The sequence below is a fragment of the Esox lucius genome, chromosome 23, assembly GCF_011004845.1.
Source record: "Esox lucius isolate fEsoLuc1 chromosome 23, fEsoLuc1.pri, whole genome shotgun sequence".
NCBI lineage: Eukaryota > Metazoa > Chordata > Actinopteri > Esociformes > Esocidae > Esox > Esox lucius.
In genome coordinates, this window is record NC_047591.1 from 3,495,815 (window position 1) to 3,519,614 (window position 23,800).

Genomic DNA, 23,800 nt, shown 5'->3' on the forward strand with positions numbered 1-23,800 from the left:
AGGCACATTTTTGTCTGTACTAATAGTCAGCAGGCTAGAGCATATTTTGCATAATAGCACCCCAATTCATAGGCCAGACCAAACATGCTTCCTGGTTGGTTCATAATGAGAAACATAATGGCATGACGTCGTCTGAATAAAATTCACCAAAGTCTCTCTTTCATCTGATCTGCAATTATTCATAGTGTATATTTCTTCATGTTGATTAGTGTGAAGGAAAACTATTCTACATAGAGTACTGAAATTAATGCCATTTGTTGTCAGCAATATAATGATAGCTCAAAACAATTACTTCACAATTACTTTGTTAACAAGAAAAATATTGCTTTCTTGAAGGAGAAAATGGTAAGTTCCTCCCCCTAGTGTCTACAAGGGGAATACCAACAATAACAATTTCCACAACTCTCGATTGTATTGGCAGCATATTTCAGTATATAACATAAACATTTGGTTTAGTAAATCCTAATTACTTTGAGATTAGCAATGCTATGCAACGACCATACCAAATAAATAAGAGAAAGTAATCGGGAGGGCACTGAATGTGTTTGCAGACAATAACAAATGATTTTTAAAGTACTCAGTTTCAAATAACATCTTTCCCAAATACTGTTTATATTATTAGCATTTTTTGCCTTTGTATGGTGGAAATCTAAAACAGTTCTGTTATAGCAGGGCTGCCCAACCCTGTTCCTGGAGATCTACTCTCCATAGGTTTTCTCTCCATCTCTAATTTAACACCTCATTCTAGTAATTAACTGGATAAAAAGCTAAATCAGGTTAGTCACAGATGGGGTTCAAGAGAACCTACAGGACAGTAATTCTCCAGGAAGAGGTTTGGGCAGCCCTGCTTTAAAGTGTGTGTGGGGGGTGGGGGGGGGGGGCTGAATAAAAAATAAAGGTGTGTTTATCTGACCATTTTGCACCACTGTCATCCATTATTTCAATTGCAATGTCTGTATTTGCAAAGAAAAAAATCTCAGAAGCAGGGCCGGCCCAAGGTATAAGTAACAGGCGATCACCCTCTGGCGGATCCCAGTCCACTAGTGAGCCCTGGACCAATAGGGAAGAAAGTTTTGCTTAGGGCCCCCAAAAGGCTAAGACCGGCCCTGCTCAGAAGTCATTATAAATCTAAGCATGGGGTGTTCAAAGTGATCCTGCTGTCCCTGACAGGACCCTGACGCTGGAAGAAAGTCAGTGACTACTTACACAACAGCCGTGTCCTTGATGGTGACATGACTAAAAAAAATGGATGGTCACAAGTGCCTCACTAAAATCTTCCCAGGTTCCAATTAAGTTCTCCTGTTATTACAAAAGTCAAATAGCTTTGAAATATTGTTTTATACATTTTTTTCTGTTACTGTTCGCCTGATGTTTGACTTTCTCTCAAAGTGCCTTGTGTTGAATTTCCCTTTCCCCTCCAGTCGTCAAAGGTTTTCAAATGTCTGGCGTTGTTTTAAAATTCGTCTTATTAAATATTGATGTGTCGTTTTGTCTTGTGACATCCACAGTCATTGTTGCTTTTACTATCCATGAAATCCCCAAGGAATTATTCACACGGAAAATGGGGAGGACACAGGTGACCTAGAAGAGTTTGTTTTGCTCTCTAAGAAATCCTTTTTGAATTTCTGACAGTTGCTTCTATCCTCACTTGCTTTGGGTCATTATTTAACACACAGATAATTTTCACATTAATGTCCGGAAAGGTGGTTCTGTACTGTAACACTGTACTGGTGGTACTGATGACCTGTGCCTTATGGTTCTCTCTTTCTGCTCGCTTCTCTCTTCATTCCTTCCTCCCTCGCTGCCCCCCACCCAGCGCTAGGCTTCATTGGATTAGAAAAGCCCACCGTGCCTGCAATCCTCCATCCCTCGCTCACGCTCCATCTACCCACTCGCCACCCTCAGTCGTCTCATTTTTCCTTCTCCCACCCCCCAGTCTTCCCCTCGAGTCCCTCCCCCTCGTCTCCTCCATCCTCTCCTCCATCCTCTCCTCTATCACCTACCTCCATCCCCTGCTGAAACCCAGAAGATGCCTCAGCGCTGCACTGCAGGGCCTGGCTCTAACCTGTTGCTTGGCAACCTGCGACTACCGCGTGACCGCCGCCCAAACAAACGGACCATGTGTTTTGAGAGCAGAGTCCTCTGGCCTGTTTGTGTGTGTGTCTTGTGATGGCAATTTCTAAAATCCAAATAGTTACGTCAAATGCTATCTTCCCCCACCTTATCCTTCCTGCAAAAATGTTTACCCAAAGGGGCCAACTGGCCTTACTGCCCCCTTGCTGTATCTTCTCCTATCCTGTCCTAAAACCCATTGATCTGCATCTGGACAGACAATAGATGTCCCCTATGCAAATACCAGGTCCCACACATTCCTGTACCTATCTTAACAGTGGGACTCTATCCTTTATACAATCAGAATACATTGTATAAGAAATTTCCACAACAGTCTGTGTGTGTGTTATCAACCTCCTGTCATCCCTGCTCTCAGTCCAGCCTTCTATAAACCAACCCTACTGCTAGCCATAGTCCTTTAATGGCTATCTTGTTTCTGTTGGTGTCATTAAATACCTCTGTCTGGTCTAAGAGGGTGACCAGCGGGGCGCGTGTTTCCCACTGTCTTGTGTGTTGCTGTTCCCTGCTTTTCCTTTTTCCCAGCGTGCCTTCCAAAGACAAGCGAGTAAATAAAATGGCTGTCTACTCTATACATGGTGCACTACTTTTGCCCAAAGCCTATTTCTGACTCTGAGCTCTCTTTCGCTATATTTCCCTCTTCTCTGTCTCATCCCTGCTGGGATTATTGACTGTACCCAATTTACACTGCTTCTGGATGTTTCTGCTCCCATGTTACATTTTCTGGTTGTTTCTTCTTCCATGTTAAATGTTTTGGTCATTGCTGCTCCCATGATACATTTTCTGGTTGTTTCTTCTTCCATGTTAAATGTTTTGGTTGTTGCTACTTCCTTGTTAAATGTTTTGGTTGTTTCTACTCCCAAGTTAAATGGCTGTTCTGCTTCAGCTTCATGGGCTGAACTTGAATACAGTACACACAACAGTGTGGCTAAGTGCATGGGCTTTTAGATGCTTAAACTCATCACATTAGACAGAAGTTAATGTACAACTTTGCTAATGGAACTTGAAAGTGTTTCAGTTTTTTTCTTTCTGTCAGAGCTCCTTAAAATAAATGGATCAAGAAATACACTGTTGGCCTAGTTGGCCCACAGGAAACTATTTTAGGTTTTAAAGGAAAACCTTCCATCATCTTTGACAGTTATACTGGGGACAATGGAGAGGAATGAGGAAGGGAGGAAGGGCCAAGGAACAGGCTGGCCATAAACCTAGCTTGAAACCATGTGAAAGCTCAACGACGTGATAATACACACGCTCACACACCTGTGCACATAGACCTAGGGATGGTTTTGATGGCACACACAAAGTCACCGAAGATTTATTTTTTTTTCTTCAGGACTGTGTGTCCGTGAAACTAGTCCTTAGTCTTTCAAGTCGTGTGTGTGTGTGTGCGTGCGTGTATGTGTTTGTGTGTCAGTGTGTGTCTGCACTTTTTCGAAAGTGGGTTTATCTCTGCATACTTACAGTGCCCCAGAACAGATGGCTGCTTCCCAAAATATTCAGCTAAAAAGCTTGTTTCACATATCAACTGAGAGAGAGAGTGGGAGAGAGCAACAGAGCAGGAGATTGCTGTCCTCTGTGTTAGAGACTGACGCTGAAGTTCTAGCTGTCGGCATTACGCATCCATCTCTTTAATTGGCTAACCTTTTTTGTTAAAATACATCAGTGATGTTCGATGAAGCTTACACCCGTTGGGTTAAATTGCCTATATGTGCTATTTGTTGTTTTGTTTTAAGAGGCGAGGCCCCCTTCCAAAATACCTCAGTCTCAACTCACTGTTTAGATCAATAAGCATTTGGTGGCCACTGCCTCTGTGTCTAGATTGAAAACCAATTACAAGGTCGTTTTCATTCTTTTTTAATTAGTTTATAGGAATCTTAGAATAGGACAGAAGAGTTACACACACACACAGCTCAGCATTGCTGCTCTCTTCCCTGTCCCCATTTGACAATATCAGCTATTCATGGCAGCTAGCCAGATCTCAGCCCTCTCATTCTTGCTCACCCTTTCATATTGTGGTTCATGCTGGATTTGACCAATATGACAAGATCTGCCCCAAACCCTCAAATGGTACCCTATTCTCTACAGCTCTGTTTAAAAGTAATGCACTACTTGGGGAATAGGGCTCCAATTAGAACACCCTTGTGTATTTAGACTTCAAACGCAGGCGCTTGTGTTGTTTTCCTGGACAGTTTATGCAGGGTGGATCTAGCTGTCTTTTCATTTCTCCCGACCCCATCATACTGCTTCATTATTATTCCTCCCCGTCCTACCTCCTCGTCACTCTTTCCCTGCATTTGACAGATCCATTCCATTCCAGAACTTACGGATTTCAATAGCAACATATTTTTCTTAGCTGGGCTGGTTGTGTAATGTTGTTTTTATGTACATAATCGGTATAAACAGTCATACCTCTGTTGACTGAAATGCTTTTAGGCATGTATTTTTGATGACATTGTGTCTTTATGATTTGTTTTGTAATTTGTGAGACCTGTTCAATTTACAGCAGTCCTCATGTCTTATACTCTTCAGAAGATATCCTGAACACTGCGCAAATAATCGTCACTACACAACCAATGTAAACCAATATGGTTTTGACCATTTGTGTAATGTTGAGTTTTTTTCCATATTTGTCAATAAAGACTTTCTATACAAAATGGTCCAACGACTTGGAAAGTCCATTGTGTGGAGAGCTGTAAGAAGTCTCTAGTATTTTGCATGCTTTTCCAAATTAAGAAGAACTTTGTATTTTGAATATGTGAATGTTTTTCATCCATTGCTACATTTGAAGTATTTGTATGACCTTTGACTCCAGACATAATTTTCTGAAACAAGTAGCTGTTCTGAAACCGAGAAATCCCAGACTCCCTCATTTGGTTTAAGGGAAAATCTTGGTTACTATGGTGTTTTTTTAAGTGTCCATATATAATTATATGTAGAATGTAATGAGTTTCAGAGCTACATGAATGTGTCTCGAGTAATTTCACAATTTTGATGTCACATATGGTAGACGTTAATGCCATATTAACAGACATATGAATAAATAGAACAGTGAAAGGAAAAGAAAATCAGGGAATGCTGAATTTGTTGAACCGTCTTGATGGAACACCCACCTGGTTAGTAATTCTACTGTTATTGAAACTTATTCCTGAAACCGTCAGGGTTTTCAATACAGCTTTCTGTGCGGGAATAAACCTTTCTCTCCTCCACTTAGGAAGCCTAGGTTTAAGCTTGCGTCCTTGTCAGTTCCACAGACAGACGCACCTGCATACCTACGTACAGTACACACCCTCTGTCTGGAGCCATAATAGCCAGCCTGCCTCTTCTACTCATCAACATGGCCTTTTTTCTAGGCCTGAATGGCTGCACTAAGCTGGGGGAAGCAGATTAGCACCCCATCCACAACCATTGTCTGCTTCCTGTTTGAAAGAGCCCTGAATTGTGGTTGAACTTCAGGTTCTTTCCTGGGTCCTGGTGTACATTTGCACACTAAAGAAGGGGTGTGTACCCTTGTATCCTCCGTTTAATGCCCATTTGTATGGTATCCACAGAGTATGGCATGGCATTGCAAAATGGTGTGATAGTCTGTGTTCTTTTGCCAATCTTAATCTTTTCTTTTTATTGGCCAGTCTGAGATTATTTTTCTTTGCAACTCTGCCTAGAAGGCCAGCACCTCTGAGTCGCCTCTTCACTGTTGACATCGAGACAGTTTTTTGCGGGTACTATTTAATGAAGTAGCCAGTTGAGGACCTGTAAGAGGTCTGTTTCTTAAACTAGACACTAATGTATTTGTCCTCTTGCTCAGTTGTGAACCAGGGCCTTCCACTCCTCTTTCTATTCTGGTTAGAGCCAGTTTGCACTGTTCTATGAAGGGAGTAGTACACAGCATTTTGAGATCTTCAGGATCTTGGCTATTTCTCGCATTGAATAGCCTTAATTTCTCAGAACAAGAATAGATTGAGGAGATTTTGAATATATTTTTTTTTGTTTTGTGCCTGTAATCGAACCCACAATTGCTGATGCTCCAGATTCTGAACTAGTCTAAAGGTCAATTTAATTGTTTCTTTAATCAGAACAACAGTTTTCAACTTTCTAATGATCAATTAGCCTTTTTAAATGATAATGTTGGATTAGCAAACGCAACATGCCACTGGAACACAGGAATGATGGTTGCTGATATGCCTATGTAGATATTCCATTACAAATCTGCTGTTTCCAGCTACAGTAGTTATTTTTAACATTAACAATCTCTACACTGTGTTTTTGATACATTTTATTTTAATTGACAAAAAAGTGACCCCAAAATATTGAACAGTGGTGTATAATATATTAATAATATTAGATTCCACTTTATTATCATTGAACACTTGCAAGTACAGTACAATGAAATGCAGTTAGCACCTAACCAGAAGTGCAAATAGAAGATGGCAGAAAATGTACAAGTGAAACCAGATTTTGAGTCCAGAGGTACAAGGGAGTAGTACCTTAAGGGATCAGAGCTTAAGGTACTAAGTGGTGGTTGGGTGGGTATGGTTAGTGATCACAGAGTTCAGCAGGGTTACAGTAGATGGTAAGAAACTGTTCCTGAGCCTATTGGTGCGGGAACGAAAAGACCTGTGCCGCCTGCCTAATGGCAGGAGGGCAAACAGTTTGTGGCATGGATGTGAAGGGTCACTGATGATGCCGCGCGCCCTACGCAAACAGCGCTTGCCTGGAGGTCTACGATGGCTGGGAGCTGGGCACCAGTGATGTGCTGGGCGGTTTTCACCATCTGTTGCAGGGCATTCCGGTCAGCCACAGAGCATCCACCAAATCACACTGTGGCACAGTTTATCAGAATGTTCTCAATTGTGCAGCGGTAGAAGTTCATAAGGATCAGTAGGTTGACTCGTCGTTGTCACTGATCAGGCCTACCACCGTGGTGTCGTCTGCAAACTTGACGATGAGGTTGGTGAAGTCATTGGTGAAGAGGGGGTACAGAAGGGGTCTCAGCATGCAGCTTTGTGGAACACCAGTGTTCAGGATTATGGTGGAGGTGGTGAAGTTGTCTAATCTGACAGACTGAGGTCAGTTGTTTAGGAAGTCAAATGTCCAGTTGCAGAGAGAAGGGCTGATCCCCAGGTCATGGAGTTTGTTGACCAGCTTAGAGGGGATGACCGTATGTGTGAAATTAGTTTGTCAAATTGTCAAATTTTTTTGTTTTTTGTCATGTGTCCATTTGAAAAATTTGAAGAAATACTAAGTATTTTGGGAATTCTTATGAATATACAGCAGCATTCTAGAATTCTGTTGGGGTTTAAAGGGTTTTAATGATATACCGTTGAAACAGGTGTAGGCAATTTCATACAGTACATTGCAACCAAGGTTTAATGAAGTTATAATCATTGAATCCATACTCAGGAGACACCATGTGCTGGATGTTATTTAGGTTTCATGTTATATTTGGGAATTTCGCCCCTAACGAATACAATTTATAACCAAACCTGTGGATAAAGTGTGCCTTTTGCTTAACAAGGCACACATCAAATGCTGCACTGTATTTGTGGTCACATACAGCCACAGAGTTTATCCATTTTTCTTTTAACACACACACACACACGACACATCTGGTAGAGAAACCACAGACAAACGTCATCCCATTCAAACGATTAAACCCTTATCCGTGCATGACACTGCATTTCAATCAGGCCGTGATGTTTCTCCGGCACAAGCACACAGGAGACCTATCGCAGCTCAATCAGCGGCGACGCGCACTAAACAGAGCAAGCGAGCAGCAGGAGCGCGCCGGCGATTGAGAGCAGCCACTGAAGAGCTTCACTCTCACCTAGTCTGCATCTGGAGAGACCGTGTTCATTCATTCAGTTTCACTGGCTTATTCACCGATGTTTCGCTGGCATCCACTTGTAAGTAAACAGCAATCGGGAACTATGCTGAACGTTGTGGTCAGATGCTGAGACGCAATGAGTTTATTACAGGGTATTGAAATGCTGTCATTGTGTTCCGCTTGCAGCACATATGCCTTCTCATATGACAGGCTGTTGATGTTTCATTTTAGTCTGTCTACATTTTAGGTGAGGAGATTACTTTTGACACTAACCACACGTAGGACAACATGCTCAATATTAGTCTGGTGCTCAGTATCTTCCATATGTCAACTATAGCGTTAGATGTCAGGTACTGTGTTGTTAACATCTTAGTGTGCCGTCATCACAGCGTCTGCCTATAGTGGAACGTTATTGCAAGCCTCAAAGCTTTAATTGTGGAACTGTTAAAGTCTGCTGTTAATTGTTGTTTGGATCGTTTTGGCTCTTTGCGTACTGCTTCCCTGAGCGGCTGCTGTTTAAACCCTTTCCATGCGTTTCCTCTCTTCTCTCCCTTTCCCTCCATTCCTCTCTCTATCCACTGCTCAATTAACCTGCCCTTACCCCTTGAGATAACAGATTGAGCTTTCTTCACAGATGATTTCTAACCTGCCTCTTCTGTTCTATTTCTTCCCTCTCTCCCCCCTGCTGTGCTTAAGTTGTTAGGGGTGTCAGGCTGCTTCCTGCATCCTGTTGTGATTCATATTCAAGCTGTGGCCCAAGGATGTCAAACAGGGGTGCGTGTTAATGCCTCCTGGCCAGGTGCATGTATCTCATTGGTCAGTCTCCACAGTCCATATGGAGAAGTCCTTACTTCTTGGACTCATATCACTGCTAAGTCCGTCTGATTATTACAGAGCTGCCAGATTGGAATCATGCTAGGTTCAGTGAGGCATCAATGTCACTCATAAATTTGGTGCATATGCCGTGTTACAGTACTACGATGTCTCCATGCGACAGAGCTTCAAGAGGAGGAGGAAGTAGAAACCATGGCACTTTCACCCCATGAGTTGTATACATTAAGCGTGGGTCTGGGCATTTTTTTTCTATTGCTCTTAATTGTGTAGTTGATTTCAATTATTACCTTTTTAATTAAACATTGTTACATTAAACATGTACCATTATGACATGGTATTCGTATTATATGTTATGGTCTTGAATACACAAAAAGGGCTCATGATAGAGCTTTGAGTGTCTGAGGACAGCGGCATTGTCAGAAGACATAACTTCAAAACCTGAACCAAATTGTCTTCGTCTTGAGACGTCTTAATAGCATGTCTCACGGCAAAGCTGGTGACCTGGGATGATTACAGACCCAGAGAGATTGGTTTCCAGGACTACATCCATCCATCTTCACTGGTCTTACTGAATGGATCCACTGATGGAGAGCAGCCTGTGGCTATCCGATCTCCATGGTAACAATGACTGAAGGACCCTTAGGTTGCCCAGCCGAGAACTTGTGTGCTCCATCAGTTTTTATTTCCTCCCTTTTCTCCAGCTTTTTGCATCTGTTTTCATTTAACTGTACTTATATGTTGACACGACAATCCAACAGGGTTGCTCTGAACCATTCAAATGCCTGCCATTCCATTTCTTGTATGCAAGCTCACATATCAGTGTGATGAACCAGAATGTGAGTTTTCCAGATCAGGACGGTTGTACAAGGCTAAATTTCTCCTGCCATAGCTACATATGCCATGGTGGTTACTACTGGCAACACACCCCGCAGATAGAATACATCATCAGTTTGACTTAGGGTCTTTTTTATTGGCGCTGTTTTTCTGACTGCATTATTTAACATTTATCCATATGTAAATCTGGGTTGTTTTCTCAGAGGCGAATCGTACAGTATATTTTGTTTAGGTACCTGGCTAGTAGCTACATGTCGGTGGATCACAAATCTACTCTTTGTGCGGTTGTGTTGTGACAGAATGTCATTTGCTGATTGTGAAGGTTAGGAGATTTCCATGGATGGAATATTTGCCAGCAAGTCACTTTGCCAGCATGGCACCCTTCATCCCACTGCTGGCATGCCTCTGAAGCTGAGCCGGGTCAGTCCTGTCAGTCTCTGGGTGACCAGATGCTGTCAGACGTGGTGTCAGGGCAGTTGGGGACTCTTCTTAAGATGACACGTCCCAGATGAGTGGTGAATCTCTACGTCCTATGTGTGGCACAAACGTAACTCTCAACACACACCACACCTACAGTGAATTATGTGGTTGGCAGTACCATGTAGTTGGCAGTACCATGGTGTGGGGATGCTACTCTTCAGCAGGGACTGGGCATCTAGTTAAGATTGATGGATGAATGGATGGAGCAAAATGCAGGGAAATACTGTAAAAGAACCTGCTAAAAACTAAAGCTTGGTTCAGTTTTGAGCAAGACAATGACCCAAAGTGTTCAGAAATGAGAGAATTGGTCAGGGGTCTGAATACTTTTACCAGGCACTGTATACTATGCCCTGGGTATGAGAGCATCAGGTAAATTACTAAAATGTAAATGTTTTCTGTGTCATCTTGTGTATCTTGGAACCCACAAGTGAAGGTTGCATGCGCCGGCCAGCATTTATGTCAAGCCGTTAAGTCAATCAGAGCTGACATGCATTATGTATGTTAACACTGTGCCCAGGCCTTGTCATGCTGTGAATCGTATTATCAACCCCTCTCTCTCTAACCAGATTATAAAGGTAACGTCATCATGTTCTTCTGAAAGGAATTACTTTTTCGACCGAGCCAACAAAGGAGCCAACAAAGTGTTCTCGTTCTCCTGCTTACCTGCAGAGAGATGCATCTTTAGCGGGCTGTCTGTGGTGTTGGCGAGTGATGGGAATCGGATTTGTGTTTGCTAGCTGCTTTTGCTTAGCTCAGCTCCCCCTGGTTATTCTTGTTAAAGGTGGCCCCTGGAACTGTAAGAAATAGTCTAGCTGTTTAAGTGCAGTTTGTGTTTGATTCATATCATTTTTGACTTGATGAAAATTAAGTGGCCTAATCCTCTACAAGAAATGCAGGGGTTTTTTTCGGAAGGGGGTAAAGCTTCTGCCAAAGTCGCTTTGGTGCTAGTAGCCTACTGTTTATATTAAGGTATAGAAATTCTGGAATACTTTTAAGCTGATATTCTAAAAGAGGAGCGGTAGAAAATGGGAGGTGGGAACTCTTTATCTGACATCTTAAGCTCAAATCAAACAACTCTCGTAGGCGCTCGTATACGCTGCAGACAGAATGCATGGTAATGATTGAGAGTGTACAAACGGGCCGCAAGTGCCAAGACCTCAACGGCGTCAGTGCGCTTAACATTAGAAACCAAGTATATTTTTGCTCAGATGAGCTGATATATAACACAGAAAATATTCAGTATGCCCTACCAGCAGGGCTGGGTAGGTTACTTTTTAAATGTAATCCATTACAGTTACAAGTTACCTGTCCACATTTGTAATGAGTAACGTAATCTGATAACTTTGAATTACTTTTAGATTAGGCTACTTTCATATTAAGAGGCATTAGAAAACGCGTTTGCAATCGTGAACACCCGCACACAAATACGCAAACGACACCTGCGATTATTAGGGCTACCAGCGATAGATTTTCAAAACGTAAATAAAAGAAATAAACTGTGACTATACACCTGCACTCATAGTGATCAGCAGTAAAGTCAAAGTCATCAGCAGCCAATGCTAACCAATGAACGCAATTGTCTGGGATGCAAAGCAGACATGGCCTACCTGTATGGACAGAGTTGAGTTGGCTACAACAAATGCAATCATCTTATGACAGTGCTTCCCAACACACCTTTTCTCCTCAAATATCCGCAATAAATTCCATATATTGTTTTATCTTGAAGGCAGCGTCGTGTTACAGCTATTTAACCAATATTTGCCTAATCTTCTAAACAATTCCTGTCTGAGTTGTTCAGTGCAACTCTTCCTGGCATTGTTTGGTGCATTTGACAAATAAACCTTGAAACTTGAAAAAAATAGATAGTAAAAAATTTATAGTAAATAACTAAATCACATTTTATATGGTTCAGCTAAATTATCGTAGATATACTGTACTCTGTTTTTACCAGCCACCTAACCAACCAAAATTAAACTAGCGCTTCACTAATCTGCGCCCCCAACTTTGCACATGATGATAACACACATTTGAGGCGTGCAGTTTATTTTCATTCAAAACATTGAAAAACAAAATTACGCAACGTGCATAATTTTTCTTGCACCTAATCTTTTTCATTTTAATTAATCCAAAAGTAATCATTTTGAAAAAAGTAATAATTTTTTCAAAAGGATTTAATCCGATTACAATATTTTTGTTGGTAACATAACGGATTACAGTTACTGATTTCTTGTAATTCGTTACATGTACTCCCCAACTCTGCCTACCAAGTAAGGAAATCGCTTGGCGTGCATTTTTTTCATGACTCTCCATGTCATCTCGTGAATTATTACTTTTGGTTGCATATGTAGTTAGTACATTTGAGCATTCATCAGCTAGCTTGATAATAGTAGCAATTTCAAGTAGTTGACCTGAAGGTACATTTGTGTCTTTTTGTGGAGAGCAAAACTTTTTCCTTTTCAATCAAAAACAGTTGTTATAAAAGCAAAAATGAGGGATCAAATAAAAGAGAATTTTATGTAATCCAATATTTTGGAATAGAGCGCAAAACATAATGCATATAATAATAAAAAAATATTTTGGGAACAAAAAATGTATTTGACGATCAACCAACCTTGAACAACCAGCTAGACTGCCCCCTTTGCTTGAGGTGCTTGTTTTGCATTTTAAACATGTGGTCTGATGAGAAAAAAATAGAGCTTTTTGGTCTAAACTCCACTCGCCGTGTTTGGAGGAAGAAGAACCCCAAGAACACCATCCCAACCGTGAAGCATGGAGGTGGAAACATCATTCTTTGGGGATGCTTTTCTGCAAAGGGGACAGGACGACTGCACCGTATTGAGGGGAGGATGGATGGGGCCATGTATCACGAGGTCTTGGCCAACAACCTCCTTCCCTGAGTAAGAGCATTGAAGATGGGTCGTGGCTGGGTCTTCCAGCATGACACCGACCCGAAACACAGCCATGGCAACTAAGGAGTGGCTCCGTAAGAAGCATCTCAAGGACCTGGAGTGGCCTAGTCAGTCTCCAGACCTGGACCCAATAGAAAATCTTTGGAGGGAGCTGAAAGTCCGTATTTCCCAGCGACAGCCCCGAAACCTGAAGGAGAAGGTCTGTATGGAGGAGTGGGCCATATATATATATGCCAATACTGAGTGCAAGTGTCTGTTTTAATGTTTTAAGTAGGCTTATTATTCATTAGCTATTGGAAACGCTGTAATATTTTTTGGCAAAAAAAGATAACCATTACTGTAATGAATTAGTATGTCCCAAACCATATTACACTGAAAATAGTATGCCAAAGATACCCGGTGGGTCTACTATTTCTGGTGAATTTTGGAAGTATGCATATGCGTACTTTTTGGGGTAGCCTAATATAGAAAACCACATCTTGCGCAGTAAAAGACGAAGGGTTTTCATGATTCTCTCGTCTTTTCCCTTAATGAAAAAGTCAGTTATCTTCAATTATATTGATATTAGTGTCATTTACGTATGAAGGAAAAACAAATGTTATTTTGACATGACATAGCTTTGGCAGTGTGGAGTTCATCCTCAGTTCTGCTAGAATTGGCTCAATTATTATTCCAAGTAGTAAGATACTAGTATTACTGGCTTTTAAGCTATTAAAACATCCAGTGGCAAAAGCCATACAATTCATAGAGGCTATTTGTGGTGGTAGTAAACTTCACTGGAAATGTTAGTCAGTTTAACACAATGCTTAATGGTTTCTAGTTAAATATTCAAACATGGCATGATGTTAATTATTGTGCGACAAATTGATATTTTGAGACGCAATTTCATGATAAGGTATTATGTTCTAATCTGTCCCAGTACTGGCATACTAGTTTACTATACTAAACCGTACGTACTTCATCACCCACGAAATATATGTCTACTTGCAGTACATTAGTGTATTTGTTAGTATGGGATCAGAGATTCATCAGACACTGTCCTTCGTAGTTGTGTGGGATGACTTCCTTTGTGTCGGACAATATTGGTTGTAGCCAAACTGACACAAAAAATAAATTGATAACCAATGGAGAAGCATCATCCACACCTCCCACGAAAGCCCGCCCACAGCTGTGGGGTTAAAGTGCAAACGAAGAACTAGTGTTTCAATAAAAAACTCCTAAGCAAAAAAAGAACTGCAAGCAAAGGGGAGCAGTCTAGCCAAAATAGTGTGGTTTATAGCGTGTCTTGTTTTTAAATGCATTTTTGTCCAAAATATTTTTTGCGCTCTGTTACTAAATATTTGATTGGAAAAACATTTTGCTCTTGACAAAAAGACACAAATGTACCTCCATAAATTGACCACTTCAAAATTCCGTGCGCAATAATGACGCTGTTGACGTTCATCTGTCGTGTGATTTGGGCTATATCCTATAATCAGTCGTTGAAATGTACAGCATATAGTTTTGTCGCACAGTTGGCCCAGCTATACTACTAGCCATTCAAGTCATGCACTGCAATAACTCATCAGCCATTAAGGGAATTCTTCAGGTGAAATCAATGGATGCTGCTATGCTTGTGTGTCTCATTCAGTGTCGCGTCTCGTTCAATGGCGGTGTCCGAGCTCAAAATTGACGATTGATTCTTGCTGGCTGACTCCACATTCATTCCATCTCTTGAATTGAAATAATGAGCAGGGGGGGGGAGAATCAGCTTTTGGTTGGTTTCTAGTGTAGCAGGTCTCTGGTTGACATGATACTGATAGCAAGGCAACTCGACATGTCTAGTGGAGCTGAAGTGAAATTTAAATGTAACGTTGGCTTGCGTTAAAGTGATGGCAGTAGGATGTTGTTTTTGCATCAGTGTGTAGTTTGGATTTTACCAATGTGCTTGTTAAAGTGTTTGTTCCTGCCGTCCTCTAATAGAAAGCTTCACGTCTGGGTTGGGATTAACCTAACATAGCGGATGTTAAGAAACATCTGGAATGAATCTCCCACATTCACTATCCTGATGAGGAAAAAACTAAACTGTCTAGCGATGTGGTCTTCTGAACTTTTCAACCATTCCAGAAAATATGGAGAAGTTAATTGTGTCCTTGTTAACATCCAAAGGTGGAAGTCTCATCACAGGCTCTTTCCGTTTCTCTCTGCTTGTTGGGGACTCAGCGGAGGGTGGTGTTGGAGGGACACGCCCCCTGCCTAGTCACCACTGCACGGTGGGAACTGGGCTGTCTCATTAGCAGATACATAGCACCATGGAGGATGTCGCATTTACACAGAGAAAAGGAAATGTTGTCCTTTTGGAGGACGGTTGATTCATATATCTGCTGACATAGAAGGAAGGTTTAGAAGATGGCGTCTGCTTGATGGACAGTAACAAGTGACTCTTGTTAATTGTTGGGAAACTGCCAACCCAAGCCAAATGCAAAAGCTGCGTAGGTGGATTAGTCAGGTTGCTGTGTGCGTGTTCTTGTTTCGCTAGACTTTTAAGGACCTAGTATACCCGTGGGGACATGTGTCTAGCCCCATTAGGAAAAAGGCTATTTCCAATAAACTGTGTGCGTGTTTGTTTGCTGTAGCTAGGGTGGTGTGCAGGTCTCCAGTATCTGACATTTTGAAGAGCTTTTCTCATCCCCTGGAAGGGTGTTCAAAACATGCCATGGGTGAGTCAGAGTTCTAGTCTGAGAGATAGGGAGAGAGAGAGGTGTGAGAGGGGAGCAATCGGGAGAGATGGTGGGGTCAGGGGAGCGAGAGAAAAGAAAGGACGCAGACAGCGCAGAAAAGCAGATAAGGGGAGGTCTGGCTCTATGGCCTTTCTGAAAGGTCACTCAGCAGTGCCAGAGGGAGCGGCGTGAATGGCAGAGTCTCTACAGGGAACAGACTAGGCATTGTTTACTGACCCTCAGCCTTCATAACATCAGAATACAAGGATCTGAGTATTGTTGCAATGTTCTAGGGCCTATCGTCTCTGACGTGTCATAAATTCACTGTCGTCATACTGACCTGGCTCCTCCTTATGCTGACCTCCGTATGCAGGCCCCTACTATGACACATTTATTTGCGCCATTTATATTATATGATGGAGGGTTTGTGTAAAGTGTCCTTACATGTGACCATGTTATTGCCCACCACTCACTAGGCTTATCAAAGCTGCACGGCTACAAGACTCCCGCTGGCAACATGGTCCGCTTCTCATCCTCCCTCCTCAGATCCTGTCATCGCTTCCTCTCCTTCCTTTATGGGGGAAACCTTTGTCTTTATCAGATGAGCCTGCCTGACTTGACTTTATTCTTTTTTGCTCTCTCTTTCAATTAAATTCACTGAGGCTTTGGCATGGGAGACATTTGTTGACTTTGCCAAAGGAAGTTGGAAAGAAAAATTAAGTATCTACATTTATATCACTGACTCTTTTTCTGTCCTTTTTTCTGTGTCTCTCTCTCTTTGCACCATCGCTGGGTGATTGCTGTTTGAATTACTGGTTTGAAGCCAATTAGGGTGATTTATTTTGTTGTGCCGCCTGTCAGAGAGCGGCAGGGAGGAATGAAGAGGCGGATGAGGTACCAGTTGATTCTCATCAGTGTTTTCCAAATAAACTGATTATTTCACATTGTCCCTCCCACCATGTACAATTAGCCTGAGCCTGAGACCTGGGTTGGCTTCAGCACAGCGGCAAACATCAGACATTATTTAACTAGTGCATCAAGAACTCAGCATTTTGTTACAGAATGCCCTACTGAACACAGGCTTCTCAGAGCGTTGCTTGGTTCATCTGCTCCGATTTGAACCCGTACTAGATTCAAAAGTCTTTCTCACCCTAGTCCTTGGCAATACAATGCCCTTGAGGTTTTCTAAATGGACTGCCAGTTGACAGGTGGTGTAATCCAGGCATAGAAATTGGCCTTAAGGCGTCCTCTCCTGATGTCGACCATCCAGCGCTGCAACCGAACAGTCACCAGAGCAGTAACAATTACATTTCGGGGGGGGGGAAGAATGCGGGGGACATAGCATGGTTCCACTCTAGCACACACGACTGCACACTCTTAGTTATCTCTGTGTTTACAGTTCAGCCTGGGTCGGTAAATCCGTGGTTACTCGCATGGAATAAAGAACTTATTAGCTCCATGTCCTGACTTCTAGAACAGAGTAGACATTCCCTTTTTTGTGTTTTTCTGTGGCATTCTTCAGAAAATGGTCAGCCTAGCTCTATTGATAAGCATCTGTGTGTTATGCCTAGCTGAAGGAAAAACAAAGGTCACTTTCCAACTTCTAATGGATTTAATTCAAGGTGACCGTCATCTCTCTGTGCCTCCATCTCACCTGGCTCCTGTAAGGGATGACAAGATGTCCTGGTGCACTCGTCAGTGTGATCTGTCATTAAAGGCTTGGAAAGTTGCACCACAGCGTGCAGTCACAGGGTGCACTTTGAAGGGAAATGCAAGGTTCATCAAGGCAGGTTCAAGTTTGCCCAAAAAAAATATTTTTGATTAGCTTTTCACAACTTGAAACCAGCCAAGCACGTTGTCATATGCCCCAGGTTGTAATTTCTTGATTTTGAGTATTATTACTTTTTGCATGACTGAGTCTGGATGTGTATGAGTCGTCCTCGGAGGCTACATAGATGCAATTGCCTTTCCTTTTAACCAGCGAAAACGAATGATGCTCCCCCGATCCCGGCAAGATTAGCGGAGGACAGAGTTGTTCGATATTCACTGCTTTCATGTCAAACCACAGTCAGAGAGAAAGAAAGCTTTCGTTGTCTTTTGTCATTTCCTGGAATGTCGTCTTGATTTTGTGCTCCTTGCTGGGTGACACAAGGCCAAGTGGAAGCACTTCTAAAAACCCCAGTGGTGTATCTGTACCCTTGGAACATGCAACACGTACGCTTCAGTAATCTCCAGGAAATCACAAATGAACACCAGTCCTCTGTGCCCCCAGAGAGTCAGTTCTTTGTCATTTTATGTGACGGCTCTACAAGATATGAGGACGGTTAGGCTAATAACGTGGAGTTCAGGCTTCTTGTCTCTGACTGGTCCTGGAAGTCAAGGGGAGGTTGGGCGGCTGAAACGACCCCAGCAGCAGTGCCTCTTCGCTGGGTAGATCCGGCCTCAGATGGAATTGTGAAGCAGCTTAGCTGTGTTGAGTTAGCTAGATGTGTTGTGTGGTCAGGCCGCAGCTCGAGGCGGTCAGCCACAAACCCGTATGGAACACGTCGGTCGGTCTGCGGTCCCCTAAATGTGTCAATTTCTGGATGAGATTGTCTGTGAAGTTCCTCGAATGTCAAATTAAGTCAGATCCTTCTTTTCCGTCTGTATAGTTACCAGATCCTCATCTCTTCAGATTTAGGCGTTCATTCAACGATTCTTTAGCTCCGGAAAATCAGTTGAATCCTGTCATGTATCGCCTTTATCCTTTGCTTTTGTCACTTCCTGTCAGTACGCCTATTCAAGTTTTGAAGAGCACTTACAGTGTGCTTGTTGAAATACGGTGTCAAGAGGGGGTGTCGAGTGTGCCTGCGTGTCTGTGCATCTCGGTGCGTTTGTTAGCTAAATGAGTCTTTTCTCAGCATTAACGGTCCCCCTGCATGCTTTCCAACATTCACTTGTGTGTTACAGGGCAGGCCACTGAGGTCTTTCTCCCTCTTCATCACTGGCTTTGGCACTGTAATGGAATATGTAGATAAGACTGTATGTGGTTAAGGATGCGGTAATATGGTTACTGTTGTGCCGTTCATGTTGTGTGGTAGATGTGTTAACAATGGCGCTTTGAATGTGGTCTGTGTGTCGTTTTAGCCTCCTCTTAACCCATTTTTCTCTTTTCTCTGTTACCCTCCCTTTCCACCTCCATTTATTTGGTCTCTCCCTCCCTCCCTCTCTCTCTCTCCCTCTCCTGCTCTTTCTCTCTCTCCCTCCCCCGCTCTCTATCTCTCTCCCTTTCTTCAGTCACAATGAGCGGAAGGTGACCTGCAAACACCCAGTCTCTGGTGTTCCCTCACAAGACAACTGCATCTTTGTCGTCAACGAACAGTAAGTGTTATCTCTTCCCAGGTCAGAGGGATTGCTCTAACCTACTGTACATGCCATTTAAATAACAATCACAGTAAGAATTACATACATAGGTTTGGCATTAATCTATATTATTCGAGTTGGTATCATACCTGCATTATACACCTATATTGTTTGTGAAACCAGAAGTGCTTATCAAAGTAGGGGTCAAAATATCTGAGAAACACTGCTCATATGAAACTCAAACAACGAACACATATTTCTTCTCTTTTTCTGACGTAATGCTCCAGGGCCCTCACAAAAAAATTCTGTGTGTATTCCTTATGAAATAAATTTCTTATACGGTGCTTACATTACCACTCACTGGCCACTTTATTAGCCACAGCTACTTGTTAATTGCAAATAGCCAAATGACAAAGCATACAGACATGGTCAAGGGGTTTAGCTGTTATTTGACCAATCATTAGAATGGGGAAGACACGTGATCTTTGACGTTGTATGATCGTTGGTCCTAGACATAGTGGTTCCAAAATCTCAGAAACAGCTGACAATTCAGTATTTTCAAGCACAACAATCTCTCAAGCTTACGGAGAATGGTGCGATTAAAAAAGAATAACCTCCAGTGAGCGGCAATCCTGTGGGCAAATGTTCTTTAATGACAGAGGTGAAAGGAGAAACAACCTGACTCATTCAAGCTGTCAGAGAGGCCACAAATAATCAAGTACATATGAACTTTAATTGGCTCATGAGAAGCTAAATGACTACAATGTCAAATGCTATCCTTAGGCACAACACAACGTGTTATACCTGAATACTGCAGTTAGCAGTGGTTTATTGGCTATATTCCGCAACCCCAGAAGTGCTTTAACATTATTACAAAGCAGTTACCAACAGTGGAAAGTTGTATTTTGTCATACCATTGGTATACTGTCTTTTATCAGGATTCAGTGCTTGAACCACCCGCTGTGTAATGGTTGATACTCTGTGAGATGGAATAGGCAGTGAATTGTGATTGTCATTGAAGAGTTCTACGATGCTGGACCTTGAGTCCCAGACCTCCGCCTCGCACAAAGTGCCGTTCATGAGATGAAGGTCAAATGAGAAGACATCTTCTAAAGATCTTTTAAGACCCCAGAGGGATTTGTGTTTCTTGGTTCAGCAGCTTAGAGCTCAGTGAAAAGTGGCAGCTTTTGAAGTGAAAGACGACGCCGCCGCCACCCCACCACCACACCACCCCCTTCCCCTGCCTTTGGTTGTGTTAATATAATAAAATGGTATGTTTGGTTCAGCTGCACCCTGCCCAGGCTCAACGAGAGGCTTGTGAAATGGAAGGCGTCGTTGCTTGCTTTGCTACTCACCCTCACCTGTCAAGTGTTGATAAGGGTCCTCGAACACAACGCGTTCTTAAAAACCCGAGCCAGAGAGATGATGGAGCGAGGGAAGACTAAGGGAGAGCGGATGGAGGGAGGATAGGCCGAGGAGGAGTAGAGAGATGTGTGGGGGAACTTTTCGGAGTTCAGGCTGCAAGAGCTGTCAGAGCTGTCCAGACACCTTCAATTGGGAAACGAGAGCATTACCCGGCATGCTCTGCTCCTCCTCTTTCACTCCCAGCAAGCTGTCCTCCAGCAAAGTCAATACACCAGTTGGCTTTTCAAGCTTGTTGTGTGTGTGTGTGTGTGCGTGTGGGCACCCGTGTGATGTAGAAGTCTGGGTTGTTTATTGCAGCCTTCCAGACTGAGAGGAACAAGTCTCTGTCTTCTCCACCCTCCACTAACTAGGAAATCCAAAGTCTTTAATCTGCTGGCAGGTTGAAGAGGGAGCGAAGAAGCTGAGAGGGAGACAGACTGAGATGGAGAGAGACAGGGGAGAAAGACAGACAGGCAGACTGGGGGAGAGGCGGACGGAGAGAGAGAGAGAGGCCGACAGAGAGAGAGAGAGAGAGAGAGGCCGACAGAGAGAGAGAGAGGCCGACAGAGAGAGAGAGAGGCCGACAGAGAGAGAGAGAGAGAGAGAGAGAGAGAGAGAGAGAGGCCGACAGAGAGAGACAGGCCGACAGAGAGAGAGAGAGAGAGACAGGCCGACAGAGAGAGAGAGAGAGAGAGAGACAGGCCGACAGAGAGAGACAGGCCGACAGAGAGAGAGACAGAGATAGAGAGAGGCCGACAGAGAGAGACAGGCCGACAGAGAGAGAGACAGAGAGAGAGAGAGGCCGACAGAGAGAGACAGGCCGACAGAGAGAGAGAGAGAGAGGCCGACAGAGAGAGACAGGCCGACAGAGAGAGAGACAGAGAGAGACAGGCCGACAGAGAGAGAGACAGAGAGAGACAGGCCGACAGAGAGAGAGACAGGCCGACAGAGAGAGAGACAGGCCGACAGAGAGAGAGACAGGCCTACAGAGAGAGAGACAGGCCTACAGAGAGAGAGAGAGAGAGACACAGGCCGACAGAGAGAGAGACAGAGAGAGACAGGCCGACAGAGACAGAGAGAGACAGGCCGACAGAGACAGAGAGAGACAGGCCGACAGAGACAGAGAGAGACAGGCCGACAGAGACAGAGAGAGACAGGCCGACAGAGACAGAGAGAGACAGGCCGACAGAGACAGAGAGAGACAGGCCGACAGAGACAGAGAGACAGGCCGACAGAGACAGAGAGAGACAGGCCGACAGAGACAGAGACAGAGAGAGAGAGAGAGACAGGCCGACAGAGACAGAGAGAGAGAGAGAGAGAGACAGGCCGAGAGAGAGAGAGAGAGAGAGAGAGAGAGACGGGCCGACAGAGACAGAGACAGAGAGAGAGAGAGAGACGGGCCGACAGAGAGAGAGAGAGAGAGAGAGAGAGACAGGCCGACAGAGAGAGAGAGAGAGAGAGAGAGAGAGAGAGAGACGGGCCGACAGAGAGAGAGAGAGAGACAGAGAGAGAGAGAGAGAGAGACGGGCCGACAGAGAGAGAGAGAGACGGGCCGACAGAGAGAGAGAGAGACGGGCCGACAGAGAGAGCGAGTGAGGGAGAGACGGGCCGACAGAGAGAGCGAGTGAGGGAGAGAGTGAGGGAGAGAGCGACAGACAAAGAGAGAGAGTGAGGGAGAGAGCGACAGACAAAGAGAGAAAGGGAGACGGACGGAGAGAAAGAGAGACGGACGGAGAGAAAGAGAGACGGACGGATGGAGAGAGAGTGACCAACAAGCAGATGAACAGGGAGAGGCAGGCAGACGAAAGGAGAGAGCTGAGACCAAAGGGCACTTCTCAGCAGCCATTTACTCTCTAGATGTTCGTAAAAGGTAATTATATGGACCGTCTTATGCAGCCAAAACTCTGTAAGAATATCTAGATGAAACATTGTGTCCTGGGGATTTAGGTCCCCCCGCTGTCGACGGTTATGCTTTTCTGGCTGTGCTGTTGAGTGATGAATCCCACCCCTCACTGCTCTGACAATTTCCCCTGTCACACTCATATTTGGGTACAGCTACCATTTTTTTTTATTCTTCAAAGTGTCCAGTGGGCATGGTTTGGACTGTGTTTGAGTGGTTCCATTGAGGAAGGGAAACGCATTCAAGCCTATATCTAAATTACTTCAAATTCATTTGAATCCTTTTCCATCCCAGGTGTGCTCGTCTTATTAGCGGCTTGCTGAGAAGTCTGAGGAGGGTGCAGAGACGTTGGTTTGTATTTTTTGACACTGTTTGTGTGTTAATTGTTAATCCCAACCATGGTGAGAATGTCAGACAACAGATTGAGGTGATGTTGGAGGTTAGAACCTCTAATGTTTGTGGGAAAGTGTAGGCTATCGCTTCCAAACTCAGAAATGGAACAGAAATGTAACAGGCACATGGGAGTCGTATCGGGCCACATAAACGAAGAATTATCTTCAATTTTCAGTCACTGTGGTAAGGAGAAACAGTCACAGTGGTGAGGAGAAACAGAAATTTGACATTTCTTAAGATTTCTTAAATCTTCAAAGAAAACTCATCTCCACACCACTGTTATTGTTCTTAGCCTGACCTAGCTTTGACTGCTGGAATGCATTGGTTTTTCATGATAAACACCCACTTTCTATTCAAGTCCTTACACGTTGCAAGAATGAAAGGACACAATACTTGAAACAACTAAAGGAAAAGTATGTTTTCTTCCAACCCAGTGAAGAACACAACTCGCATCCTGATTATCTATCGAGCTTAGGCCTCTCCGTGAGCAGATAACAAAGCAATATTAATTGGCTGGGCTTGTCACTCTCCCTCTCCCCGGCTGTCAGAAGACTGTTTAACACTTAGTGATGGTAGAGAAATTGATACAGTTGAAAATCTTAACATTATTTTGGGGCCAGTTGGCTGTACTTAAAAATGTAACTGCTTGTTAATTGTTTTTTGTTCTGTTTTATTTATATCATTTGTTTTCAGCAAGTTTCAGTATTTCTGTATAAAAACTTTTTTTATTTCATGGCTGCAGCAGACATATGGTGAGCAATATGTTTTCAACAATCAAATGGCAAATTACAGTATTGAAACACGGCACAATTGTGAGAATCGCAGGAAGTTTTGAGGTCCCTGACAATATCCAGTCTTACAAATGCTATACTTCTTGAACAGAGTACAAATCCTTTTCTAGCATACAGACATTAACCATACTTAAACACTTGACTGACTTTGAAGCTGAGGTAGTGATTTTCATTAAAACAAATTAGACATATTTAAGGGCAGACAGGAGAACTTCGTTTAGATTACGATCTACAAAGAAATGAGTATTGACTTGGAAGAAGTA

General features: G+C 43.2%; 1 protein-coding gene across 16 annotated transcripts in view; it reads left to right on the forward strand.

Moving 5' to 3' along the window:
- Positions 1-23,800, forward strand: part of plekha5 (pleckstrin homology domain containing, family A member 5) — a 151,241-nt gene that overhangs the window by 83,941 nt on the left and 43,500 nt on the right. For 15 of the 16 annotated variants that reach the window (XM_020042888.3, XM_034289994.1, XM_034289981.1 and 12 more), the window contains one exon: positions 18,984-19,067. In XM_020042888.3, the coding sequence (XP_019898447.1) occupies positions 18,984-19,067 (84 nt within the window). Of the gene's footprint in view, positions 1-7,979; positions 8,031-18,983; positions 19,068-23,800 lie in introns of those variants that run through there. The other variant, XM_034289992.1, reaches the window with a different exon arrangement.